General features: G+C 50.7%; 1 protein-coding gene across 1 annotated transcript in view; it reads left to right on the top strand.

Annotated features, from left to right (window-relative positions):
• FBLN5 (fibulin 5) overlaps nt 1-23,608 on the top strand; it is a 71,915-nt gene extending 48,307 nt beyond the window's left edge. The window contains exons 7-11 of the mRNA XM_090272121.1: nt 3,391-3,510; nt 8,900-9,022; nt 10,108-10,234; nt 13,959-14,154; nt 22,585-23,608. Of these exons, the coding sequence (XP_090128247.1) occupies nt 3,391-3,510; nt 8,900-9,022; nt 10,108-10,234; nt 13,959-14,154; nt 22,585-22,746 (728 nt within the window). The 3' untranslated portion in view covers nt 22,747-23,608. The remainder of the gene's footprint in view (nt 1-3,390; nt 3,511-8,899; nt 9,023-10,107; nt 10,235-13,958; nt 14,155-22,584) is intronic.
• The last annotated feature ends 2,622 nt before the right edge of the window (nt 23,609-26,230 follow it).

Raw genomic sequence — 26,230 nt, 5'->3', positions numbered from 1 at the left:
AAACCGGAAACCTGAAAATGGAGGTTATATGAAACATGTCAAAAAGTACCCTGGGTGTTGCTGAGATGAGAACCACAGACATCCATCAGCTGGGAGCTTACGGGTTCATAGATTAGCTTCTCTCTGTCTGCTCCCCGGGAGTCCTGCCGGCTTTCCTGGCTAATTAGAAGTTTTCTCGCATATCCTGGAGTCTAAGTTCAATTTCTGGGGCCAAAGTAGGGTGGTCAGAAAGAACTCCTGACCCTTGGTGAATCACAAATAAACATGTACACTCTGTGCAGGGGTTTTGGGGGCTCCTTTGACGCCTCTCACTACAGAACTTTCCCTTCAGCCTGGGCCAGGAGGGCTTGCTGCCTTAGCAGAGAGGCTGGTGGTGGCGGTGACTTCCCTGCTCCTCGGCATTCCCCACAAAACCAGAATGGAACAAAGGCATTTTCTGGTTTTCACATGATCTCCTCAAACATTGATAAGCAAGACAAACAAGCTACATGCCTATTGTAGTTTCTCTCTGCAGGTTCCTTCTGCTCAGGAAATGAATGGGGGACTTAAGACTCAAGGAATTAGTGAAAGTCCCGCCTGGCTGCCAGCTCCCACCCCCAGCCCCTGGCCCCTCCAGTCCCTGGCAGCTGCGCCGTCCAGGGTGGGGGCAGTGCTGGGGGCTCAGAATGAGGTCTTTGTCTGGAGCCTGCCACCAGGCCTTGCAGGGCCCAATTCCTTGTCACACCATCTGAGGTCTGGCTGGCAGGCTCCTGGCCAGCTCGTTGGAGGATATTATGTCTCCATTAGTTTAATCGTATCGAAATCATTGGGTAAACAGGAAGGCATCAGTGTTAAAGAGTTTGATCCTGGATTCTTTGGAAGTCTCTCCTCCAAAGCTGGTTCTGCTGATTGTTCCAAGAAGTCTCGCCTGTGTTCCTCTCGCCAGGAGAGGTCATTTTCTTCTGAGCGGAGACCAGGCTGGGAGGCTGCGGGGGCTGATAGAGCAGCCCCGCCCCCCCGTCACTGGAGTCGGGGCAGGCGCCTGGCCCCCTGGCTGCGGGGATAAACAGCTTAGGGCAGACGCAAGCTTCTCCATGCCAAGGCTGGGGGCTGGACGTGCCAGCCCAGGCTTTCCCCCAGAAGCTGGCTCAGTGAACCCGACACCTCCTGAGAAACAGCCAAGAACAGCAGAGCCAAGCGTCCCATGTGTCCTTGAGGCCTCTCTGGGATGGGCCTGTGACAAGGAGCAGATAATACACCTGGGGCTGCCAAGCCCCAGCAGCGGATGCAGCACCCAGGCCTCGACTCGGGCACTCGGCCACTAGGATGTTGCATCAGCGGGGCCCGCCGGTGACACGGAATGTTCCCAGCTCCATGGAGGTTTTATAATTCTAACACCTCATGTCAGGAAGTGTGTGCTTTGCACTCGTCCAGGCATTGTCACCCCTGTTCGTTCCCCCACGTCCCAACAATAGCCTCAGGAGGTAGGCAGGGCAGGGGTGTGTGGCTCTGCAAAAAGGTTAAGCAATTTGGCCAGAGTCACTCCGCCAGGTGGTGACAGAGTTGGGAGCAGAACCAAGGGCCTTAGCCTTCCTGTCCGGCAAGTGGCAGTGGGGTGCAGTCTGCTCCCACAGGACTCAGAAGGGCGTTTGGGCATGTGTGAATCCCAGGGCTGGCAGGGAAGGGCAGCCACGGTTCCCGGGGGCAGAATCCTCGGGGCCTGCTGCTCTGCAGGAACAGCTGAGAGCTGGGAGAGGGTGGGACTCAAGCTCACTCATGTCCGTGTGGCCTGCGTCTGGCCGGGAGCCGAGGATGCCAGCCCTGATACTCACCAGCGCCATCCTGCCTGAGCCTGTGCTCCACGGCCTGGCGCCACGACTTCTCCGGGCCTCCCAGGCTGAGAGCCTCCAAGCTCCTGTGGGCACCAGCCGAGGCCGGTATCTCGCTGGGCCCTCCCCGCATGGCTAGCTATTATTTTTCTTTCTCCAAATTGCTCCAAGGGTGCCAGGAAGCAGGAAGTATGTGCGCATGGGGTTAGCCCTCTGCTTTCCAAAAAGCTCAAGCTGCTCCCTGGGAAGGCGTTCAACTCTGAAACCACTCAAACCTCTCTTCAGAGTCTTAAGAGATTTCCGGGGACTTTTGAAGAGGACAGACATTCTCAGCTGGAACTTTGGTCGTTGGTGTAAGGAGCATGGGAGAGAGTGTGCTTACAGCCCGTCAGCCTAGGCCAGCGTAGAAGTGGGCTCCCGCCTTCCTCCTCCCCCATCTCATGAGCTGTGCAGAATGAATCTTGGCTTTTTCGGAAAGACCCTTGACTCGCGTCCCCGTTCCATCTGTGCCCTTGCTATATTGGGGTACATCTGTCAACCTTAAAACAAATGTGAGCATCTTGTTGATGTACAATTGATGTACTATGAACTGCACTGTTCAAGGTACAAGACATTATGAATTTTGACATATCTATACCCCTATGAAAGCATTACCACTCTCAGATAACAAATATTCCATCCCTTCTAGCAACTTCCTTATGCCCCTGTGTGGGCCTTTCCTTAGCCTGCTGAGCTTGTAACACAGCGCAGTGGCTGTAGAACAGGGCTGTTGTCAGGGTCCAGTGAATGGCAGATCCTCTTGTCATCAGTGATGTCACTTACACGCAAGTGTCTGAGCTCGGCTGCCATGACAAGTACCATAAACGGGGGGCTTAAACAACAGAAGTTTATTTTCTCACAGTTCTGGAGGGTGGACGTCCAAGATCGGGAGGCCAGCGTGGTCAGGCGCCTGCGAGGGCTCTCTTCCTGGCTGGCAGATGGCCAGGGCCTCTCTAAATCCTCACATGGCAGAAAGAGCAAGGGCAACTTGTCTGCTGTCTCTTTTTATAAGGGGGCACTAATCCCCTCGGGAGGTCCTCATGCTAGGGCCTCACCTAAACTTAATGGCTTCCGAAAGGCCCCATCTCTAAATACCAGAGCACTGGGAATCCGGGCTTCAGCATGACGCTAAATATCAAAGTCAATGGTGGGGGGGCGGGGGGAGTTCACTGGGAATGGAATGTAGTAGCTGATGGGAAAGAGCAGATACTGTCTAGAAATTCCTGTTGGGGACTTCAGAGAGTGGACTTCCTAGGAGGTGTATATATGTACATGTGCATGTATGTAATTGATGTGTATCCATCTTGTTTCTACCACTCCCACTTCGTGCCTCCAGAGGGACATATGGATGGAGCCCCTGATTCTTCAGTGAACACTTTTGGGGGCTGACCTCTCAATCTGATAGGTCCTAGATGGACATTCTTGGTACTTGGGGATCTGGTCTCCCAGGCACAGGTTTTGCTGCGGGTACCTTTTTCTCTGCCTCGGTAGAGCGGATGTTTGGTTGTGGAAACGGTCACTGACGCACCTTGGCTTCCCACAGATGTGAACGAGTGTGCCTCTGAGAACCCCTGCGTGCAAACCTGCGTCAACACCTATGGCTCTTTCATCTGCCGCTGTGACCCAGGATACGAACTCGAGGACGACGGAGTCCGTTGCAGCGGTAATGGGTTTCATTTAGCATCGGAGATATCCCCCAGTACTGGGGACTCAGGCGCGGGGGTGGAGGCCAATGGCTTCCTTCACAGGTGTTTCCTCTCATTTCCCAGAAACAGCTCGCGTTTGGGACATTTTCCAGTGCAGGGGGGTCACAACCACACAAAACAGAGATGAGTCACTTCTTGGAAGGTGGAGTGGAGTCCTACCTTCCTTGTCATTTGAGCCCAAATGCAAAATCCAATGGAGCTACCTTTTAGGGGCTGAGATGGGGGTGAGGAAGGAAAGAAGTCGCCCAATTCTGCATGTTGGTTTGAGTTATCTGTCCTCACCCAACAGTGACTCGAGTCCTGGGGACAGCACAGAGGGTGCTGACAGAGAGCAGTGACCCAGGAGTAACAGCGTATCTCGTAGGGTAGGGTGGGAAGTGGTGTGTGTGGAATGAGTGAGGTCATGTATGTAAGGGCAAACACTTGGTGAACTTCTAAAATCTTTACAAATACTCAGTGCTCAGCTCCAGGCCCGGCACGTAGTGAGCAGGCAAGGAGCAATTTTCAAATCAATGCATGAAAAATTGAATAGTGAATGAATGAAGTCTTAATTTGTTGTAAGAACATAGATGGGATGGCCTTTTATAAATTCCTTCCAAGCCCAAGAAGCTGGTTCTCTGCCCATGCTAGATTGTGAATTTGGTTATAATTTTCTTATTAGCTCATGTAATAAGAAACCTGTAAACTCTTGTAAATTCCTTGAAAATAGGGCCACCCTCTTACTCATATTTATTAACATCCTCCACGGAGCATGTATAGCTCTCTCTCACACATTTTTTGTTCTCCCTTTTTTTCTTTCTTTATTCTCTATTTTTTTTGTGTGTGTTTTTGTTTGTTTTTTGTTTTGTTTTGTTTTTTCAGTAAATGTTGAATTGAGCTCCGGCCCATCCACTTTTGGCATTTCCAGCAGTTCATTGTGTGTGAGCACAGTCCAGATTAATAATGCTCCATTGTATTTTTCAGAATAAGTGGGCCGTGCCCTAGGGGGTGAAACCTTTGTCTCGCAGAGCGGAGCGTTTCCTAGTCCTGGGTTTCATTGTAACAGGAACTAACCCAGGTCGTGAATGGGACTGTGTGATAGCTCCACTCAGGGCTGGAGTGTTCTAGGGACAGAGTTCTCCGAAACAAACGGGCCCCTCTCCGGGGGCCAGGCAGACCGGAGCAGCGAGCAAGCACTGACAGAGAGTCTTACACCCATTCAATGGCAGACCCAGAAACCGAAATAAAATACCCTCAGGCATGAAAAGCCACTTTCTTCCTGGATTTCAGTTCCCCAATGACACTCCTTGGGGAATCCGGGCTAAGGAACTAATGGGTGGGAGGTTTTGCGTTAGGAGAGGACCGTTTGCTTCCCCAGAATTCCCTGCACATCCCCAGGGGTTTATTGACCACCCACAGACGGTACGAGGGAGAGGCTCTGGAGCCTGAGTTCAAATTTTGGCTCTACTTCTTTCCCTGGCCCGGTCGCTTCCTCAGGCTCAATTTTTCTCACTCATTAAAAACAAACGAACACTTGGGTGGTCGCCAAGATCAAGTTAGTTGGTGTAACTAAGTGTCATTGCAGGTTCATTTCCTTTCTCTAAGGGTCAGTGGAAGACACCTTTAGCTTTCCAAGCAGTTTACATCCTTGGGTGTTTGGCAAGGATTTTCAGTTGACTCACTTTCCCTAAAATGGCCAACCCCTTCATGTTCATCCTGATGCCCTCTTTCCTCAGACTTACAGTGACCTTGACCTCTGGACATGAGGGCTGGCCTCGGATAGCAGCGTGACGATGAGAGAGTTTATTTCCTGTCCCTTCCACCTCAGCCCCTTTCTCTGCTAGTCATTTTCCCCAGGAAGGGTTCCCTCCACTGTTATCACAGCTAGTGTGGCGCCTCCGTGTGGCACCAGACCCTTCCCAGCCCGTGTCCCTTTGTCCCTCAGGGATCTGTGAAGCTGAGCTGATCCCCCAAACCCCTGTGGGGTCTCATGTGGATGAATGGAAATGGCCTCATGTATGCTCCCTGCCAGAAACTGGGCTTGTATTATATTGGGTTGGCCAAAAAGTTCATTTAGTTTTTTCTATAAAAGACACAGTTTTTATTTTCACCAATAACTGTTGATTTGGATATTTTGAGTATGTTGGCTGGCTCCCACTATTGGCTTCTAGTGGGTAGAGGCCAGGGGTGCTACCGCTAAACATCTTCCAATGCGTAAGACAGCCCCACAGCAAAGAATTATTTGGCCAAAATGTCAATAGTACCAAGAAACTTTGCAAACCACTTTGGACTCCTTCGATCGGTCACAGCACCCTCTCTAGATACTGCACAGATCTTTTTTTATGTTCCAGCTACGTTTTTACCTTTCTTGAAATAATAAAGCATAATATGCTGCAAATGTGTTATTTTCTTCAGTCTTCAATTTTAAAATGGCTGCACAAAAATTCACCAACTTTGATGGTTTTTTTAAATGCACGCTGATATGACAGCTCTCACAGTATAATCTAACAAAATTGTTTCGAATGAAGTTAAAGACAATTCAGCGCTCTAGAGCCATCGTATGGAAAAAGCTAAATGAACTTTTTGGCCAACCCAATATTTCAGCTCTTGGGTCTGCGGGTTGCAGACCCTATGATAAACTGAGCATGCCTGTTAGGGCCCCTTCTTGCCCAGTGGGAGGTGGGGGTGGGTGCTACCATCTCTGCACAGCAGCTGACCCTGCTCAGGGCTTTCCCCCCAACCTTAAAATTCACCCATTTTAAGCCCCGAGAGTGATTGGCTCAGAGAGATGTTACAGCATTGTGTTGATTACTGTAAGATGTGGAGGCTGTCTGGGCTCAAATTCAGCTTTACTGGTGACTCATTACAGCAGTCCCTCTCTATATCACAGTTCACTTTTCGCGGCCTCACTGTATCGCAGGATTTTTAAAAATATTATATTTAATTATTTATCGCGGATTTTTCGCTATATCGTGGGATTTTGCAGTACTGTATACGTATGTTGCTAAAGTTACGTAGATTTAAGAGTGTAGAATATGTTTAAGAACATAAGTAGTGTTTATAAAAGGGTGGGAAAGGTTAATAAGGGAGTGGGAAAGGTTAATAAGGTACTGGGAAAGGTTTATAAGTGTGTGGGAAGGGTTTATAAAGCCTTAATATATATATAAATACTAAAATAAAAGTAAGGTTCCTACTTCGTGGATTGTCACCTATCGTGGGGGGGCCTAGAGCGTCATACCCGTGATAAGTGAGGGAATACTTTCCCTGTGAATTAACAAGTTACTGGACCTCTGTAAGCCTCAATTGCTTCTCTGTAACACATGGCTCCTAATAATGGCACCGCCTTCAGAGGGCTGAGGCGAGAATTCAATCCGATGAGGCAGGTGAAGCGTTTCACTCAGCGCTTGGTACACAGCGAGTCTCAGGCAGTGCCAGGGTCTACTACTGCTTGTACTGAAGGGACGCACGGGTCTACGGACTGACCCATCTCAGCTCTTTGAACCCGCCTTACCCCAACACCAAGCAAGAATTCTCCATAGCAGTGCCAGGCGACAGAAATATAACGTGAGCTACAGACGTGAGCCGTGTGTGCATGTAATCTAGTAGTCTGTGAAGAGGGAGGAGCCTCTTGGTTATGACGGGCTGCCCCCCCACCCCCCCCCCGCAGGGACTCCGCAAGGCTCCCAGGGGAGCGGGAGGGGCGGGCAGAAGCAGATTGCACTGCGCCTGCTTTAACTTTCAAATCAGCTCATGACCCATCTCCTGAAGATCCCAGGGAGAGCCTGGAAGGAGATTTTCCTTCTGGAATGTGAGAGGCATCGGGCACATAACACCCGGAGTCCTCCGATGGTGGAGAAGTCTCCTCTTTTGCTGACGCCCACCCTGGGTGATTCCAGCCATCAGTGGGCTGTGAGAGCCATCCGAGGACAGGTCACATGAGGAAACGAGTGAAAGCAAGTTTTCGGGAAACAAAAAATGAAATGAAAACATGTTTTCTTTGGCATGTTTATTGAATGAGGCTCAAATGGGGGCTTCGTTGCCAAACTCTTGAGTGTGATAAAGAGTTGGCTTTCCTGTGACGCCTGCTTCTGCATCAACTGCCACAGAGGCTCCCCATCCTGTCCCCACCTCTCCAGCCAGACTGTGGCCCAGCGCCAGGTTCCCAGGTCCCAAAGACTCTGGGGCAGTCCGGCCACCGAGGGATGGTATGCCCCCCTACCCCACGCCACTCTAGAGTTTTCTCACTCAAGGAGGGCTTTAGACATAATAAAATTTTAATACTGGGCTGGCCAAAAAGTCTGTTTAGTTTTTCTGTAAAATAAAAGACACACTTTATTTTCACCAATAACTATTTATTTGGATATTTTGAGTATGCCGGCTATCTCCCGCTATTGGCTTCTAGTGGGTAGAGGCCAGGGGTTCTGCTAAACATCTTCCACTGCATAAGACAGACCCAGAGCAAAGAATTATTTGGCCAAAATGACAATACTACCAAAAAACTTCACAAACCACTTTGGACACGTTCAGTCAGTCACAGCGCCTTCTCCATACACTGCTCAAACCTTTTTATTGTGTTTCAGTTGTGTTTTTACCTTTCTTGAAATAATAAAGCGTAATACACCAAAAAATGTTGCGTTACTTTCTTCAGTCTTCAATACTAAAATGGCTGCACAAAAATTCACTGATTTCGATAATTAAAAAAAATAATGCATGCCTATATGACAGCTGTCACAATACAATCTAACAAAATTCTTTCAAATGAAGTTAAAAACAACTCAGCACTACTAGAGCCATTGTATAGAAAAAACTAAACAAACTTTTTGGCCAGCCCAAATATAACAGATACCCCGTGGCTTTCTGGATATGTCCCTTTTAGTTGTGATTTTAGGAGTAATATTGTTTTTCAACTTGGGATGATTGGTAAAGTTGTCCTTTCAGAAGACCAGGGCCAGTGAATGATTGTTGGGTCCTGGGGAAGAGCTCTGTACCCAGAAAACTGCAGCAGGCAAACAAATCTCATCTCCAGACACAGGGTAGCTTCACCAACAGGGCAAAGTGAATCAGCGGTGACTAGATAATGTAGCACAGCCAGAGGCAGAGGGTGCAGGAAACTCGGTGGGGATAGGTTTTACCTCCCTGTAGGAAGTAATTTTCTAATAATTAGGGCTGCCGAAATATCAATGTGCTGCCTCAATAGGTAGTGAGCTCCCCATCATCAGAAGTATTTAAGAAGTGAGCTGGCAACTTCTCAGCAGTAAAGCTGTCATGTGTGTCAGGAGGGTGCGGAAGTTAGAGTAGATGGCCACTAAGCTCCTGTCTCCAAGTAGTCTGTGATTATAAACAGCAGGCGTAACTTGTCACCCCCAGACATGGATGAGTGCAGCTTCTCCGAGTTCCTCTGCCAGCACGAGTGTGTGAACCAGCCCGGCACGTACTTCTGCTCCTGCCCCACTGGCTACATCCTGCTGGATGACAACCGAAGCTGCCAGGGTAAGGCTGTCCGGAGGGGCCTGGTTGAGGGAGGTGGGAGGCGGGGCTGGCGCAGGGTGCCTTCGCCTGGAGAATCCTGTGCAGCTGTGGGAAGGTGACAGGGGTGAGAGCATGAGTGGGTGTCAGTGGCTCCCAGAGTGGCAGGTTCTGGGCAGGATGCCTGGGCCGGTGCCTTCCTGCCCTGTGATTCATCCTTTGGCCCCACAAAGGACATGAGCACTCTCACTTCTGCGAGTGAACTCTGCGGAGGGAGATGCCTTCCTCTGAGGGCTGGTCCAGCCTCCCCAGGCAGGTTTCTGTGCCCCTCTGAGTATGGTTCCCACACGAACCAGGACTTTCTGTGGCCTGAACGAGCAGGGCCCAGGCTTTCTCAAGGCCCCTGCAGGGCCCCCTGGCCATTCTTTTTCCACTGACTTCCTAGAGAATGGATGCCAGGGAGACCTCACACATCTGACACTGGGTCCCTCAAAGGGTCAGGACTCCAGCTGTATAAGGGGTGGGTCTTGTTCAGATTGGCTGGAACTCTTGGCCCAATCTCCACCCACTGGAGCGGCGGGGAGGCTGGTAGCTGAGCCACTGACCTGCTTTCCACCTCCTTGAACCTGCCTTGCCCCAGTGCCAAGCAAGCGTTCTCCATAGCAGTGGCAGGCAGTAGAAATATAATAGGCACTACAGATGTGAGCCATATATATGATTTAAATTTTTCTAGCAGTCACATTAAAAGAGTAAAAAGAAACAGGTAAAATCAATTTTAAGGCTCGATTTTATTTAATGCAATATAGCCAAAATTTTATTCCAACATGTACTCAATATAAGAAGTATTAATAGATAGTTTATATTCTTTTGTACTAAGTTGTTGAAATCTGGTATGTATTGTCCACTGACCACACGTCTCAGTTTGGACCGGCCGCATCCTCAGCGCTCAGTAGCCACTCGTGGCCGGTGGTCGCCACCTTGGAAAGTGCGGCCCTGCAGTGAGACAGGGGCAGCCTTCACACCGCCCTCCGCGCCACTGGCCCTGGGCCGACGCCTGAGGACAAGGGGGAACTGCTCTGCTTCAGCCTCTTGTTTACCCTGCTTTTCAGACATCAACGAGTGTGAGCACAGAAACCACACATGCACCCTGACTCAGACTTGCTACAATTTGCAAGGGGGCTTCAAGTGCATCGATCCCATCCGCTGCGAGGAGCCTTACATTCAGATCAGCGATAAGTAAGTCATGGCGTCCCCTTGGGAAATGGGAACACGGGTGAGGGGCCTGGTCCACAGGCTGCCAGTGTGGTGCAAAGGAGAGTGCACCTGTCGGGGAGTTGGAAAAGCTGTCCACTGCCACACACACACACACACACACACACACACACACACACACACACACACACACACACACAGTTCCCTGTCACTCCCCACTCATGCCAGAGCTCTTTGGAGATTCTCTAGGGCTAACCAAGAGGACAGGCTGAGTTCACAAACGTCCTTTTCCTTTGATAACTTTGTTCTGGATACACGGGGTCTTTTTAGAGCTGGGCTTCTCAGATGTCCTGGGAATAGGAACTACCTGGTGGTCTTGTTAGTCTGAGCCAGTGGGGTTGGGGCAGCAGGAGAACCCGGCTTTCTGACAGGCTCCCAGGTGCGAGGGCTGCTGCCAGCCTCCCTGGGCTGGGCTGCGAGGAGCGAGGGCAGGAGGTATATTAGCTTGCTTTCACCATTTCCGATGTCATAATGTTCGATGTTTTACTAAATCACCAGATGGCAAATATTAGAACCAAGGACAGCGTTAAAAGGAAGATGACCTCTACAAAGTAAAAAGCACAAGGACCGTGTTTTCCTGTGCGTGGCCCACGAGGAGTGACCTTTCCTTCTTGTAGTCCCCATTTAACCCCCTCAGCTCCTCCTCTGTCTACACACACACACACGTGGGTCTGCTGCCTCCTCTCCGCTGGGGACACATTTACTACACTGAGTCCTGGGGTAGCTCGGACATGCCCACGGTGTCCTCTGGGAATGCAGCACCCAGAGGAATTTGTGGCTCACCAGTGTGTGTCCCCCTCTGATCAGAACTAGCAAAAGAAGACAAAGCAGGATCAGGCAGGCTCTTTAGAGATTCTCTTCTTGTTGCTGAGAGCTGGGCTTCTAAGCGGCCCTTTGGAGCAGGGTTCTTTGATTTCTGGTCCCAGGGCCCTCTGTGGCAGAGCAGAGCTTTGGGCTATGCTTACCAGCTTCCATCCCCAGTTCTCTCTGGGTTTCTCCAGGCTGCTCTTGTCTGTGGCTGGGAAATTGACCCGGTTCCACTCGAAGCACTGAGCTGGTGTTACTGGTGAGGTCCCTGGCACGCTGCTGAAAATGCTCAGTGACCCCAGCCAGCTGTCCCAGGTCATTTCCTTGGCCAGCTGTCCTGTACTCCTGCCAGCCCAAACAGGATGTGCTCCCACCTTTATCCTCACCCCGGAGTGTCCAGCCTCCCGGCTTTTGTGCCCATATTTCCTGCCATAGGGAAGGCGGTCCTTTCATTGCCACGTAGACAGATCTGCCCCATCCTTCAGGTCTCGGCTCCATGCCACCTTGCCCAGCTGTTTGTGACCTCCTTCAGCTGGGAGCCATCACTCCATCCTCCCAACATCTTCTAGGAAATGATTCTTTATGTGACACGTGACATTTTAATGTGGCCATATGGCACCAGGGACATGTGACTTGGCAATTCTGATGCAGCCTTAAAGAACAGCACTTGAAAAATTCTCTTATACATTCATTTACGTGTTAGCTGAGTTCCGTTATGTGCCAGACACTGCTAGGTGCTGTGGGTTTTGCCCTCACGGCAGTGGAGGAGAAAGACATTAAATACACTGTCATAAATGGATACACAACCATAGATGGTGATAGGTGCTCTGAACAGGCAGAACTGAAATTCATGAAAGGAAAGACTACGTTGGACCTGGTCAAGACTGGGAACTTACAAACCCTTCCAAGGAAGTGACATTTGGGCAGGAATGGGAAGGAGAGTGAAGGTTAATGTGACAGCGAGTGGAAGAGCAGAGGGGACGGCACATACAAAGGCTACAAGGCAAGAGCGACCTTGATGTCTTCAGGGACTAGAAGGGGCCCAAGTTGTTACAGCCTTGTGAATGAGTGGATGGCCTCCCCTATCACCCAAGCTGGGTACTTGAGGTGCAGCCTTTGTGTGGGCTGAGTACACCCTCCTCTTGTAGTTGAGCTTTGATTGCTGTTGGCAGGTCAATGGGAGGGAATTACCCAGGCCAGTGAGCTGCAAGGGCTGGCTGTGACCACTGACTACCAACCTCCACCCTCCATGGAGAGTCAGCTGTGCGGGGGCAGGGTGGTGGTGCTCTGACGTGGTCTGTAGCTGTCCACTGGGTGTGCTGGCCCTGGGGTTTCCTGGGTGATGCAGGCCAAGGTCAATCCTCACCTGTGTTTTGCCGGGGGCCACCCTACCTGAGCTATAAAGCAAACTGAGATGGCTGCTAGTTGTTCTGGGCTTAGAGATCCGCAGGCAAAGTCAAGGTTGTGAACCTAGGCTGGCTGCTGCTAGTGTGGGCCTGGGGCCACGTAACTAGAGGCATGTGGGCTGGGGCTCACTGAGGCCAGCTGTTGCTTGTTTGATAGGATTTAGGAGGTTGTGAAGCATGAACCAAGACCAACCATTCACATGGAAAAATCATTTTTAAGAGCTTGGGTGGGCCTGAAAGTTGGGTAGGACAGAGACTTAGTGGATCTCCAGGGCAGGGCGAACAGTGTTAGCCAGGCCGGTAGAGTCTCTGATATCGCACCTGTCTGCTGGCTCTGTAGCTCTGTGGGGGGAGGGTTCAGAAAAGGGACAATGGCCTCTGCCCTTCTTTCTGTCTTAGTCCCTAAGCTCTCGCCCTGATGTCAGACACTTCAGCTCCTCCCTGTGTACCACTGGTGCCTTTCAAGCCGCTACCCCTGTGCTGGAGCTCAGAGGGAGTGAGTCTGAGTCTGTGTGTGGGTCTTTAAGGAGAACTGCCTGGGACTCCAGAAGTTTCTTCCACTGACTCGATCCTCGGTGGTTTTTGCAGCCAGAAGTTGTGGGGACTTCTCTTCCTGGCACCGGAGACCTGGGCTGGGGGGCCTGGTGTGGGGCCAGGACTCCTTGCTCCTGAGATATCCCTCCCGAATTTTTATCTAGCACACGTGGGTGAGGGACCAGCCCGTTCCGCATCTGCGCCCCTCCTACCCACCTGGATGGATGTGGTTTCTTTAATTCCGTAGTTGTCACACTTCCGTTTGGCTCAATTTCTGATGGTTCTGAGTGATGGTTGTTCTATAATTTAGTTGTAATTTTGTTGTGGTTGTGTGAGGAGGCGAGCCATGTTCACTAAAGCCACCATCTTGCCCGGAAGTCCTTGACATGGTGTCCCATACGGAGTGAATTCCGAGCTCTTGTTTATCACATGAAAAGATTAAATTACGTTGTACACAGACTAGGCTAAGTGTGTCAAAGAACATAAAGGACCACTTGAGACCTCTCACTCTAATGTAACTAACTTTTCACTATGAAACTTTCCTCCTTTTCTTTATAAAAATCAGAAATAAAGTTTCTTAATGAGCATGTGTGGCTGGGCATGTGAAAGGCAGTGCCTCAGCAGCACATTTTACTGACTAAATTCATGACAAATGCGGGGTGAGGAGCGAATGTCCCAGGACTCTGAAAGCCAGGCACCTGGGGGGCACACCCTAGTAACAGGGACGTCGGCTTGGCCACAGAGGCCGTTCCCTAGGAAACAGAGAGCTCCCTTCCATGCCGGGGACTGTTTCAGGGAGGCCCGGAGCACAGAGGGTCTGCGGCTACGGCATTGGCATGACAACAGCGGGACAGCCTCCTCAGCGTTTTGATGCAGAAGTGGGCCCAGTCAGCGTCGGCAGAGGGTGTTCTGCGTTCTCACGCGATCTCCCTTCTCAACAGCCGCTGCTTGTGTCCCTCCGAGAACCCTGGCTGCAGAGACCAGCCCTTCACCATCTTGTTCCGGGACATGGACGTGGTGTCCGGCCGCACCGTTCCTGCTGACATCTTCCAAATGCAAGCGACGACCCGCTACCCTGGGGCTTATTACATTTTCCAGATCAAGTCTGGGAATGAGGGCAGAGAATTCTACATGCGGGTAAGAGGGGGTGGCGGGCGATGGCCGCGCTCTTCACAGTGCCTCGTGTGGTCTGGCCTGGCACGGGCTTCCAGCAGGTCAGAGAGCAGCTAGGAGGGGCGGGTGTGAGGCGTGAGGAGAGGAGCGGAGGGAGGTAGGGCTGCAAGGTTCTGGTTCCTGTCGCTGTCGATGTGGCCTTGTGAAGGCTGCTTCTCCTCTGTGAGCCTCAGGGTACTCATCTTCCGTCTCTCTCCTCCTGCAGCTCTACGGGAGCGGCAGTTACGTAGCCTTTTTTTTTTTTTTAATTAATTAATTAATTATTTATTTGTTTATTTTATTTTTAGAGAGCGGGGAAAGGAGAAAGAGAGGGAGAGAAACATTACTGTATGGTTGCCTCTCACCTGCGTCCCCAACTGGGGACCTGACGTGCAACCTAGTCATGTGCTCTGACTGGGCATCGAACCAGCGACACTTGGCTCGCAGGACCACGTTCAATCCACTGAGCCACAGCAGCCAGGGCTAGTTATGTAGCCTTTTATGCGCACAGCTGGAAACTGAGAACCTAGCAGTTTATAAACATCCCCAAACCCTCGCCCTCATGGCACCCACATTGCAGTGAAGGTAAAGGCATGCCTCACAGAAGCGGGCTCTGCCTGCATCGTCCCACACAGTAGCTGTTGGGCTCTTTAAGTTTCAACTAATAGAAATGAAATAAAATGATAAATTAGGTTCTTCTTTGGCACTAGCTGTATCTCAAGTGCTCAGTAGCCACACGTGGGTGCTGTAGTAGCTTAGATATAGAGCATTTCTATCATCGTGGCAAGTTTGATTCAAAAGAACTGACTTATCCGTATCAGTAAAAATTTTAGAGCACGTGCCCTAAAATGTATTTGCTTGTTTGGGAACTCCATGCATGTAATACTGTACCATTTATATCATTGAGCTTTATCTCCCACGACCTCTGGTGTGATGACACCTTTTTTAAAAAAGATTTTATTTATTTACTTTTAGGGAGAGGGGGAAGGGAGGGAGAAAGAGAGGGAGAGAAACAAACATCTATCACACGCCCCCAGTCGGGGATCTGGCCCGCAACCAGGCATGTGCCTGGACCGGGAATCGAACTGGTGACTAACCCACTGAGCCACACAGGTCAGGGTGATGGCACCTCTTTAGAGGTCACTAGCTTAGATGTTTTTTACATTTCAATGTGAATTTGGGCACTGGTCCAAACAGTGGATTCCAGAACTTCATCTCCAGGGAATCCGGAATTACCTGAATTATCCAGAATAATTCAGAATATGGTGGCTGAGGCCTGGTGTGTCACTTTCCTGTAGCTGCTGTAAGACATGATCAACGTCTTGGTGGCCTGAGACAAAAGGAGTTCATTCTCACACAGTGCTGGAGGCCAGAAGTCTGGCCTCACTCCTGCCGAGCTGCGGTGCGCTGGCAGACCTGTATTCCCTCCGGGGGCTCCAGGCGAGAATCCGCTCCTTTCCTCCTCCAGCTCCTGATGACGGCCAGCATTTCTTAGCTTGTGACCACATCACTCCTCTGTGTGTGCAGCCAAACGCCATCTGTCTCTTACAATGACACTTGTGATTGGATTTAGGGCCTACCCTGCTAATCCAGGATAATCTCTCTGTGTCAAGACCCTTAAATTCCTGCAAAATTTCCTTTTCATTTTTATGTGACATTTACAGGGTCCAGGGCATAGGACCTGATGTCTTTGGGGGAGGGACATTACCTGGGAATCTGCATTTCTAACAATCACAGCAGGAAGTCCACCAGAGTCACTGTAGGAAGTGATACCCAGAAAGATAGGCTGTGAAAGCTTGTCCTCCGCTGTGGCAGATGGACCCCAGGGCCTGCAAAAGGACCCCATATCTGAGCCCACTACCCCTCCTCTCCCAATCTCCTGGCAGAATCTTCCAGTCCTTGCCTCTGAGGATGGGACTGTCTGAAAACAGGGAGGTCTCAGAAACAGAGGTTAGCACAGATTAGAAAAGGTCCCAGGTGCTGGCATCATGCCCGTATCCTCACTGATGTATTTTTGGCAAGGCCCTATGCGGGCCAGGTCACATGGGATAGCATGGCCTGCAGAGCCAACATCTGTAGGCCAGTGTAGCAGGCGCAAGGGCTTTGAAAGAGGATGGAATGAGTTGAGGAGCAAGGAGCTTCTGCAAGATGAAAAAGATGGAGCTGTGTTTATGTCCGCCCTTTCCCCAAACGTACAAGCAACAGCTGGCCTGCAGAAACCCACATCTGCGAGCTTCCGTGGGCTTGGTCTGCGGGAGCAGGGGCCTCGCCCACCGACATTCACCAATCCGGCCTTTCTTGTCTGTACAGACACAGCAGGCCTCTCTTGGGGACTCAAAATGCCGTCACTGATACTACCGGCCTCCGTTCCTGCCCCCTCCCGCCAGCGAAATAGCAGATCTGCAGAAGGGGGTCTTGTCTAGAAAAGATTGTGCTCACCACGATACCACCCACTAAAGTCCCTCTAGACCCGAGCGTTCCCTGTGTGGCTGACTTGTAAGAGGTACCCAGTGATGAGGGAAACAAATTGTCCCACATGTGGAATGGGCAGGCGTGAGGGCTCCTTCCAAGAAGTTCCCTCGACTGCCTAGATTGTCATGGCAACTCAGGGACTCTTGAAACTCACAAAGCTGAGAACACTGAGAAAGGCCCCAATTCTTTAGTGTGATATTGATTCAGAGGAGGATGTCAGGACAGAGGGGGTGAGGGGACAGAGTGCCCGTTCTGAGAATGGCTGAAGGACCTTAAAGACGGGAAGGTGGCTCCTGGCAGGGTAAGTCCCAAGAGCAGCGCCTGGGAAAAGAAAAGGGGCGCAGGCTGGGAGCCTGTGATGAGGCCCCAGGCGTGGGAGGAGGAAGACAGACCTGGCAGGACGTCCCCAAGTCCAAGCTGCCCAGAGTTGCCACGCCCTCCTCAGGAGGCCACACACAGATGTTCTCTTTAAAATCTTTTTCATTTTTATTTTTTACATGATTTTATTTTTACATATTTGTGGTAGAAAATGAGAATATACAGCTAAACCCTAAAGTTACAGCGCAGTGGTTCTAATGTGGACTCTGGCACCGGGCCGACCTCCCTCCTCTGCGCCCCGCAGTTTACCGACGGCGTAACCTTGGACACGTTACCTAACTTCTGGGAGCCTCAACTTCCTCATCTGTAAAGACGGGATAATGATGACAGTATTTACTCTAGGATTAGATGAGATCATGTTCGTGCTCAGGGCCCGGGACACGGAGTGACTTTTTATCAAACAGCTGGGATTGGGCAAGGGTGAAACTTTCCATAGCTTTCTTTTTCTCCCCCTGCTGTCTTGAAGCCGGGCACCCCTGGGCGACATCTCAGGTTCACCCCGTAGGATTCGCAGGTGCTTCCGGTTACTGTTGAATCGTCTTGTTCTCCCACATCCGAAGTCCAAGCTGGTTTAAGTAGGAACTTCAACCCTCGGTCTCTCATTTCGTGTGGCTGGTCTCCGGCTCCCCAGCTGGGCGCAGTTAGCGGCAGGAGTGGGGGTGGCTGGGGAGGGCGACTTGGCCTCTGTGCACCCTCCCCTTCCCCTCCCTGCAATGACTGGTGCTGCCTCTGACTCCTCCTCCAGGGCTGGGGGGTGCGGATGGTGGCAGGGGAGAGGTGAGGGGTCCCAGGTCTTGATCGCTGCCACGGTGTAAGTAGGCGTTGCTACTGTCTCTGGGCAGAGACCCACACGCTCACGCTTTCCCCAGACGTTTTGTCAGGTTTTGGAGGTTTATGAGAACTGAGCGCTGACCATTCCCTGGGGTGGGCAATAGGGCCTCTTGTCCCCAAACCTCTTGCCACTCCTCTGATGCTGCAAGGCACAGACTTGCAGGGGGCGGGGTCGCCGCCTCGCTCTGCAGGCAGACCTTAGAGCGGTGCAGCCGCTGCTCTTCGCTGGGGTGCAAGGCAGCTCCAGGGCTCCCTAGACTTCTCCAGCAGACAGTCGGGAGCTGCTCTCTGCATCCTTAAATGTCAGGGGCCCCACAGCTCCGAACAGTTCTCTCGAAACCCTCACTCGCTTGAGGCGAGGGCTGGTACGTGCATTTAAAACATGTTTATAGGCTGGAGGTGGTCACAGAGTGAGAGAAGCGGATCCGGCTCGGGGCTGCCACGTTCCAAGTCCTGTAAAACAGAACAGACGCTACGCAAGTCCTCCACCCGCTGGGCAGGGGCAGGCTCCGTGCCCAGGGTGTCCGTATAGCACTCCTTCCGTTTCACCAATGCCTGCCTGACCAGCCCGGTCTGCAGGAGAGAGCACCCAGGCACAGAGACGCTAAGTAAGCGGCCTCCCCAAGGCCTCAGCCAGGAAGCACCAGGTAGTCTGGCAACAAAAAAATCGAGTATACTCTTATGTTTTCACTTAGGATGTGGGGTCTCAGCAGAGGCTGAGATAACAAGAACAGTCTACTTTAATATCTAGCCGCAGTAGAAAGTATTCACAAGTATCAGTTATTATTGTATTAATAGTGTTGTTCCTGCTGCTGCTGCTGTTGCTGCTCTTAGGAGGTTGTGAGCACCTGGGCCCTAGAGAAGTTGGCAGTGCTGCCCAAGGGACTGGGCGTCATGTGGGGGGCGGGGCTTGGTAGGACTGTCACTCAGCCTTTCCCACCCTGAGATTTATTGATTATATTACAGGCACTTGGGAAGAAGTTCATCTTATCCAGCAGGCAAATCACACATGCACACACACATGCATAGAAATGCACACCCGTGCAGACATGTATGCCAACTCATGCGAGTGCATACATACACATGCATCCGTGTGTGTGCGTACACATACACAGATGCACACACATGCACCTGTACACACATGCATGCACGCACACATGCCCCTTTCACAAGCCCTAGTGGCAGTCTGTCTCACTCTGAGCCCTAGACAGAGGCTGCTGATGGGCTTCGGCCAGTGATGAAGAGACACAATTGGAACCAGTAGAGGAAGTGCAGGCAAGGGGTTCAGACTGTGCCAAAGTGTGTTTAGTCCATGACACATGAGGATCAGGTGGCAGGGCCAGGGGAAGCCGACTTGCCATGGCCTGGCTGCTTGCCACATGTCAGACAATGCTGTCCCACAAGTTGATTCAGAACAAACCCAAGCATGTGGGAGCAGGGCCAAGAAGACATACATCGGTGGGCTGTTTGCAACCTGCTCCCACTGTGGTCAACTCCATGGGCATTCGGTAACTCATTCCTTCTCCCACCACCAATATTAACTCAACACCATTATGTATGGGCTTTGGGTCTGGTATGAGAGTTCAAGAACAGACTACAGCCTCTGCCCTTGAGGAACCCACATGGTAAGGAAGGAGGGAGGGACAACCAACCAGACATCATTTACAATGCAGAGTGGTGATTCTCAAGTAGAGTCTCTGCTGTGGGACATTGGGAAATTAAGAGGCGTCAAGCCCTTATTGTAGAACATAGTGGTCAGAACATGACTTTGGGAGTCAGGCACTCTAGTACCATGTGTTAGTTCTGTGATCTTAATTAGTGTACTGAACCTACTAACATTGCAGAGTTGTAGCCAAATGCCTAGTATCAACCCCCACCCCCACTTCTACTCACCACCATGTCCATTATTGTTATCATCATCACCCTCCACCACCACCACCTCCATCATCATCATTATCACTCTCCACCACCACCTCCTCCATCTCCACCACCACCATCTCTATCATCATCATCATCATCACCCTCCACCACCACCCCCTCCATCATCATCATCATTATCACCCCCACCCACCACCGCCACCATCTCTATGCATCATCACCGCCACCACAACCATCACCTCTACCCACCACCATCATCATCATCATTTCGCACTAATGACCACCAAGTCCACCAAAGATCAGGGGCTCTTAGGGGGCCTGTTTCATGAATGCTGTGATTCGACCCTGAAAGCCCAGTGAGCCATGCAGGTGGCTGTCCTCAGCTCTCCTGGCTGGTACTTGAGTCCTCCCTGGTGCTGTGGGCAGGCCTTTCTCAGGCCGCTGCAGATCTGAGCCTGGTGGAGATGGAACTCACTGACCTGTCTGGTTACTTCCAAATGGGAAAGGCAACGATCTTTTCACAGTCTGGAGACTCTTATAGGGAAGCCCAAAGAAACAACATGGAAGTTTCCAGTTGCTCCATGCCCCCTCCAGGCTCTGCGACTCTCCCTCCAGAGGGCTACCCACAGCCAGGGTTCTCAGCCCTTGGCCTTTGTTCACACAAGCAGTAAAAGCTGGCAGGATATTTATATATGTAAATGCCATGAGTGTTTCCCTGTGTGGCTGTCCCCTCCGAAGCCCTGGCTGGGGTTCCCAGGTTTTGCAAGAGTTGACAAGGAAGTCCGAGAGGTCCTCTGCGTGAGCAGGTGCCAGTTGAGCTGATGCTGACGTGAACAGAGGGAGCCGATGCCAAGAGGAAATTGTCAGGGGACAGTGGAGGTCTCAGTACCTGGCTGGCACCTGTCTGCCAGCCCCACCCTTGACCCCTGTGGAACTCTTGGGAATGTGCAGAACTTGATAGGGAGGCCTCCCTTTAAGAAGACAGATAAAGCTCCCGGTGTGGCCAAGTTTCTTGGTTTTGCAGAGCCTGTTACTCCGTTTCTGGGCACAGCGCTGAGCTCCGCAGCTCAGAGGAAGCAACCGTCCAGCATACCCTTGTTCCCCCAGGCTGTCTCCTCTCTAGGGGCCCGCCGTCTGGCCGTGTCACTGAGCCCTGAGCATCTCTCCTTCAGGGCAGCACTAGGGAGAAAAAGTAAAACACATCAGTCTCTTCTGATAATCATGCAGTGAAATAGGCCCAGGCTTTGGGGGCAGATAGAAGCACCTGAATGAACTCCCTTGGCTCTGTCCCTGACTACTTGGGTGACCCTAAGCAGCTGCTTAACCTCACTGGGGCTCAGCTTGCTCATTTCTAAAATGGGGAGATAATGAGACACCTTTAATATGGCAGCCAGGGTCTGTGCTTTTATTTATTTATTTTTAATCCTTAGGTATGATTATTATTTTAATTCTGACCTGAGGTTATGGTCATTGATTTTAGAGACAGAGGAAGGGGGATCCAGCAACATCAATGTGAGAAACCTCCATCAGCATCCTCCCATACATGCTCTGACTGGGAATCGAACCTGCAACCTTTTGGTGTACGGGATGACGCTCCAACCGACAGAGCCACCCGGCCAGGGCAGGGTCTGTGCGCTTAGATGAGCACATCTCAGTTGTCATTGTGTCGATAAGTCACCCGGGGATGGAGTTAAGCTACAGATTCTGGGTCCGGAGTTCTCAGGTGGGGCCTGGGATCCTACATTTCTAACAGGCTCCCTGGTGATGCCGATGCTGCTGGTCCGGGAACCACGCTGTGAGTAGCAAGGCCTCTCTGGGTTTTCATGAGGACTGAAGAAGCACACGCACACAGAAGTGGCCAGAGGCGTGCCTCACGCACGGTGGGTGCGCCATTGGTGTCAGTCTGCTCTCCCTCCCAGCTCAGGACTTTTGGAAAAAATTCAGTGGAAAAGAAAAGTTCCCGTGAAGCTATAAGGGCCACAGAATGGTGAAGCCGGAGTTGACCGCAGTGTCTAGATGGGAGCCTCAGCAGGGGCTGCACATCGCAACCACCTGGAGACTCATAAACAATGACAGTTGCCCCAGGCACCATCGAAAAATCCTCGGAAGCATGAAATCTTGGAATTGGCCCCTGGAATTGTTAGTTCAAAAAGTGTCTGAGGTGCTTTGGAGGCTGTTTACTTAGAAACCACTGATCTGGCACAAACCCTCATTGTAGAGCTGGGGCCCCAAAAGGTGACAGCTTTAGGTCACTCAGTGTCATCAATTATTTGTTCTTTCATTCAGGACAGGCACCTCAGTGGTGTTCAGGGGATTCAGTGGTGACAAACCTGATACTAGTTTTACAGAGCTCAGGGTCTAGTGGGGACCTAGACATTGGACCAATAGTGTGGACGGTGATATATGGTAATGAATACTTTCCATTCCATGCAAAGTAGCAGGTGAAATGGCAGAGGGTCAGGGGAGTGGAGGGAGGGGTGACTTGTATCGAGGAAAGCAGGGAAGGCTCCTCCGAGGAAGTGATGTTTCCAAGTGAGATCGGAAGAGTCATCAGGGAAGTGCACAGGCAGAGTGTGGGCAAAGCAAGGGAGGCTGGGGCACCCAAGGGGTGCCAGTGTGGCCACAGTGAGCAAGCGGGAGCGCCCTGATTGAGGCTGCAGAGGTGGGCTGTGGCCAGACCCCCCAGGGCTCCTACTGGGAGGGTTATGTGAGAGACCACATGTCCCGGTTGTGACAGACAGCTGTCTGCTTTCCTCGCCTCTGCCGCTGCTCAACAGCTTCTGGTGTCAAGCCTACCTTCCCCCCGTCAGGTTGGTCAGATTTTCTCGTAACCAGTGTCCCCGGTTCTGTCCACAGCAAACAGGCCCCATCAGTGCCACCCTGGTGATGACGCGCCCCATCAAAGGTCCCCGGGACATACAGCTGGACTTGGAAATGATCACCGTCAACACCGTCATCAACTTCAGAGGCAGTTCCGTGATCCGACTGCGGATACACGTGTCTCAGTACCCGTTCTGAGAGCCCAGGGCTGGAGCCTCTGGCACTGCCTCTCAACAGCGCCAAGGGACAGGAGAAGAGAAGCGACGAGAGGGCGCACGAGAGCGAGACAGACGTGAACGCCTTTCCTGCTGAACGTTTCCCAGGGGGTCAGCCCACTGTCCTGACCCCGCCTCCATTACCGTAGACCTGTCATTCTGAAGGGCACGTTGGCCTCAGGTTCCACAGTGCAGTTATCGAGAAGTATTATCATTGGCACCCCGACCTGAGACTGACGGTGATTTTTTGAGACCTCCAGTTTACCGTCCTATTTTTCAAAGAAAATAGATGAGGTTTGCTGGGGTGTGAGTCTGCGTTCAAAGACTGTGAACAGCGCCCTCCCACCTCCTCCATGCCTTCTCTCTCTCTCGCTCGCTGATTGCTGCTTTGCAAAGGCCCAAAGAGCTCATGGGATGCCGTGTGTAGCTAGTTTGCTTCTTGTATGTACAGAGAAGGCTATGGAAAGAAACCACTGCAGGATCTAAGGGTTTTTAAAGAGTTTATTTCAAAACCATGTCTGGTATTTTCAGCCATAAAAGAAGTTTTAGTCCTCCAGAAATTTGTATAACTATTTAATCCTTTTTTTTTCTTTTTGTTCGTTTTGAGGTTGTTTTTTTGTTTTGTTTTGTTTTTTTGTTTTTGTTTTTTTTTTTAAATAACAAGTGGTAGAATTCCTTCCAAAGGCCTTTGGGCACATGTTATGTTCTGTCTTCCCAAACCCAGCCTCCTCTCTGTTTTAGCCCAATGTTTTCTTCCAGGACCCCTTCATCCTGCTTTCTTTGGAGTGTTTACCCAACTGGGTTGGAAGGCAGAGGTCTCCAAACTGATTAAATATTTGAAGAGACTTTGCGTTTGGTTCATTTTGACATTGTAGGTGATTCAGCACTTGGGGTTGGTTCTAGCTCTCTTTAAACCTGTTTATTGTGTACTGGCCTAAAAAGCTCTCTGGAGAACTTGATCTTCTTGACTCAGGCACGTGATGGGGAGAGGTGGGCAGAAATGGGGGCGGGGAAGTTAGGGGGAAGCATCAATCCTGAATCCTATTTCATGTGATTAGAAAACTATCAACTCCTCTGTTATGTGGATTATTTCCAAGGACTTTTCCAGAGCAGGAAATCTATTCAAGTCACTTTCAATCAGTGATCCTCCACTGTGACTGCAAAGTAGAGGGACTAGTGGGGCTTTTAAGACAAAATGGATTTACTGGGCATCATTCCCAGAGATTCTGATTGAGTTGGTCATAAGTAGGGCCCAGACGTAAGGAATTTTTTAAACTTTAATGAACAGTTGGAGCTGAGAATACACGCTTATAAACACTATAAAGAGAGGAAGACAAATGTGGCCCAAGTCCTGGCCACAGTGCCATCAACATCTTTTTTAGTTACTTGTAGGGTTCATCATCCTTTACCTGATCAGGGATTCTGGATTCCCTTCGAGTGTTAGAATCCCAGGCAGGCGCAAAGGCTCAGCAGTGCTAGGCATGGATTAGCGAGCAGGTGGGGACAGCTGCCTCTGTGTCCTACCCCAGAAGTTGACCAGGGGCTTCAGAAGGAGGAGATGTACCCCTTGATGGCGCAAGGTGCTTCTGTAGGACAGATCTGTTAGGATGTATTTATTAAAAACCTACTCTGTGTCAGGAACTGTGCCCTGGATTCTTAGGGTTAAGAAGGGTTTTGTAGATTCTTCATAACTGGTTCTTGAGTAGAAGGAATAGCATGTTTGGCTTCCTTAGCCAGAGAGCATTTCTCATACCCACGTTGCACACCTGGCTTTGCTGTGGTTTTTTTTTTTTTTTTTTTTTTTCTTTAAAACTAATCACATCCAAACCATTTCCCACTGTGCTCCTTCAGCAGGTTCAAGTGATGTTAATAACATTAAGAGCAAATGCTTCAGAATGTCCCGTTCCACAGCGCAGGAGGGAAAGGATGGTTTCCTAGAGACTTGCCAGTTCAGGGGCGCGTTTAGCTCTCCGCTGAGCAAAGACCCGAAGGTGGCTCTGAGCCCGGGCTCCCCCGTGTGTGGGGGGCTGAGGCTTCAGGGGCTGACATGGAGTTGGGGGTGCTGCAGGCTGATGTGAGCTCCACACTGAGCAGCTCCCCATTACAGACTCAGGCTCAACGCAGCACACAGGTAAGGTCTCCTTAAACTTCCGGAAGAGAGGGAAGGGAAACTTTGCCGTGGGGACTTAGGGACTCATTGGTTTCAGAGGTGCCACATCTGGCCCCAGACCCGAGTCTCTAGGAATTGCATTTTATTTCCCCACGTCAAAAGATGGCTTCCTGTTTCTAAGGAAAAAGGTGAGGCGGCCCCTAAAGCCGGCTCCGAGAGCGTCTCAGGCCTCACGTTGCTCTTTCCAAACATGGTCTGATGAATTCATTGTAAATGAATAAGAAGCATGTGGGATCAATTTACCTTAAAATACACTTGGGCCTAAAAATTAAGGGAAAAACACTCAGGGGCAAAATGTGTACAGCAAGGCCAGACCCCAAACATTTGGGAAACAGTTCCAGAGGCTCCCTGAACCTGAAAAGCTGTTTGCTTCACCCACCCCTTGAGAACAGACAGATGTTATTATTTTCACAAGAGTGGGGGTGAGCCTGCTCTTTGAATCACACAGCATTGTGCTCTCTCCGCTGGAGTCTACGGGCTGCCAATATCATTGAACCCTGAAATATCTGAGCACTCCACACCTGTCCCTTGTCAGCTTTGTCCCATCTCCCAGCAGGGCCGAGAGTTTGTCATTGGTACCCTGCTCGGTGCTGCTCCATCAGGCCCTGAAGGATGGAGGGGGATTTGTCGGGGAAGGGGTGCCGGATTAAGAGTGGGACAGCTGCAAAAATCCTTGTGTTACCACCTGATCTGGGTTCAATATGGACGAAAACACCCACTCAGTTGCCTCGACTTCTCAAATTTTGTGGTCCCTTGAAATGTTCTCTGGGGATGACAGCCAGCATTTCCATTAAGCTGCAATTTTAGAGTTTCACAGTGGTTTGCCAATCATAACACTTTCTAATTGGTATGGAATCCACCTACCTGTTGCCTGTCGGGCCTGCGTAACATACTTAGAAGTGTTCTTAGGTAACTGTCTTGGCCCATGGGATGTTATTTTTCTCAGATGGTGGAAACATTTCACTAGGTCTGATCACTTCATTTTCAGTGGTTTAAGTGTATTTTTGTGGCCTGGATGTTTATTGCAATGTGTGCAAGTTCTTCCTGAAGCAAAAGGGTCACCAGAGAGAGAGAACACGACAAAGGAGCAGCTATTCTTTACTTCCCTCTCAACACATGAAATCCTGCTGGTTGAGCCAGTTTCTGGATTCAGAGAAATGAACAAGCTAGACGCCATCCATTGAGAAGATACTTACCCAGAGGTTCATACATCTTGTGAGATCAGACCAGAATACAATGTGATAGGAGCATTTTAGGAGTGGGAAGAAAACGAGTTTTGTTGCGTGGACCATGTGGA

The sequence above is a fragment of the Furipterus horrens genome, unplaced genomic scaffold (genome assembly GCF_987537825.1).
Source record: "Furipterus horrens unplaced genomic scaffold, mFurHor1.1.pri manual_scaffold_3, whole genome shotgun sequence".
Taxonomy (NCBI): Eukaryota; Metazoa; Chordata; class Mammalia; order Chiroptera; family Furipteridae; genus Furipterus; species Furipterus horrens.
Note: the sequence above shows the minus strand (reverse complement) of the source record. Positions and strands in the feature narration are given on the sequence as shown.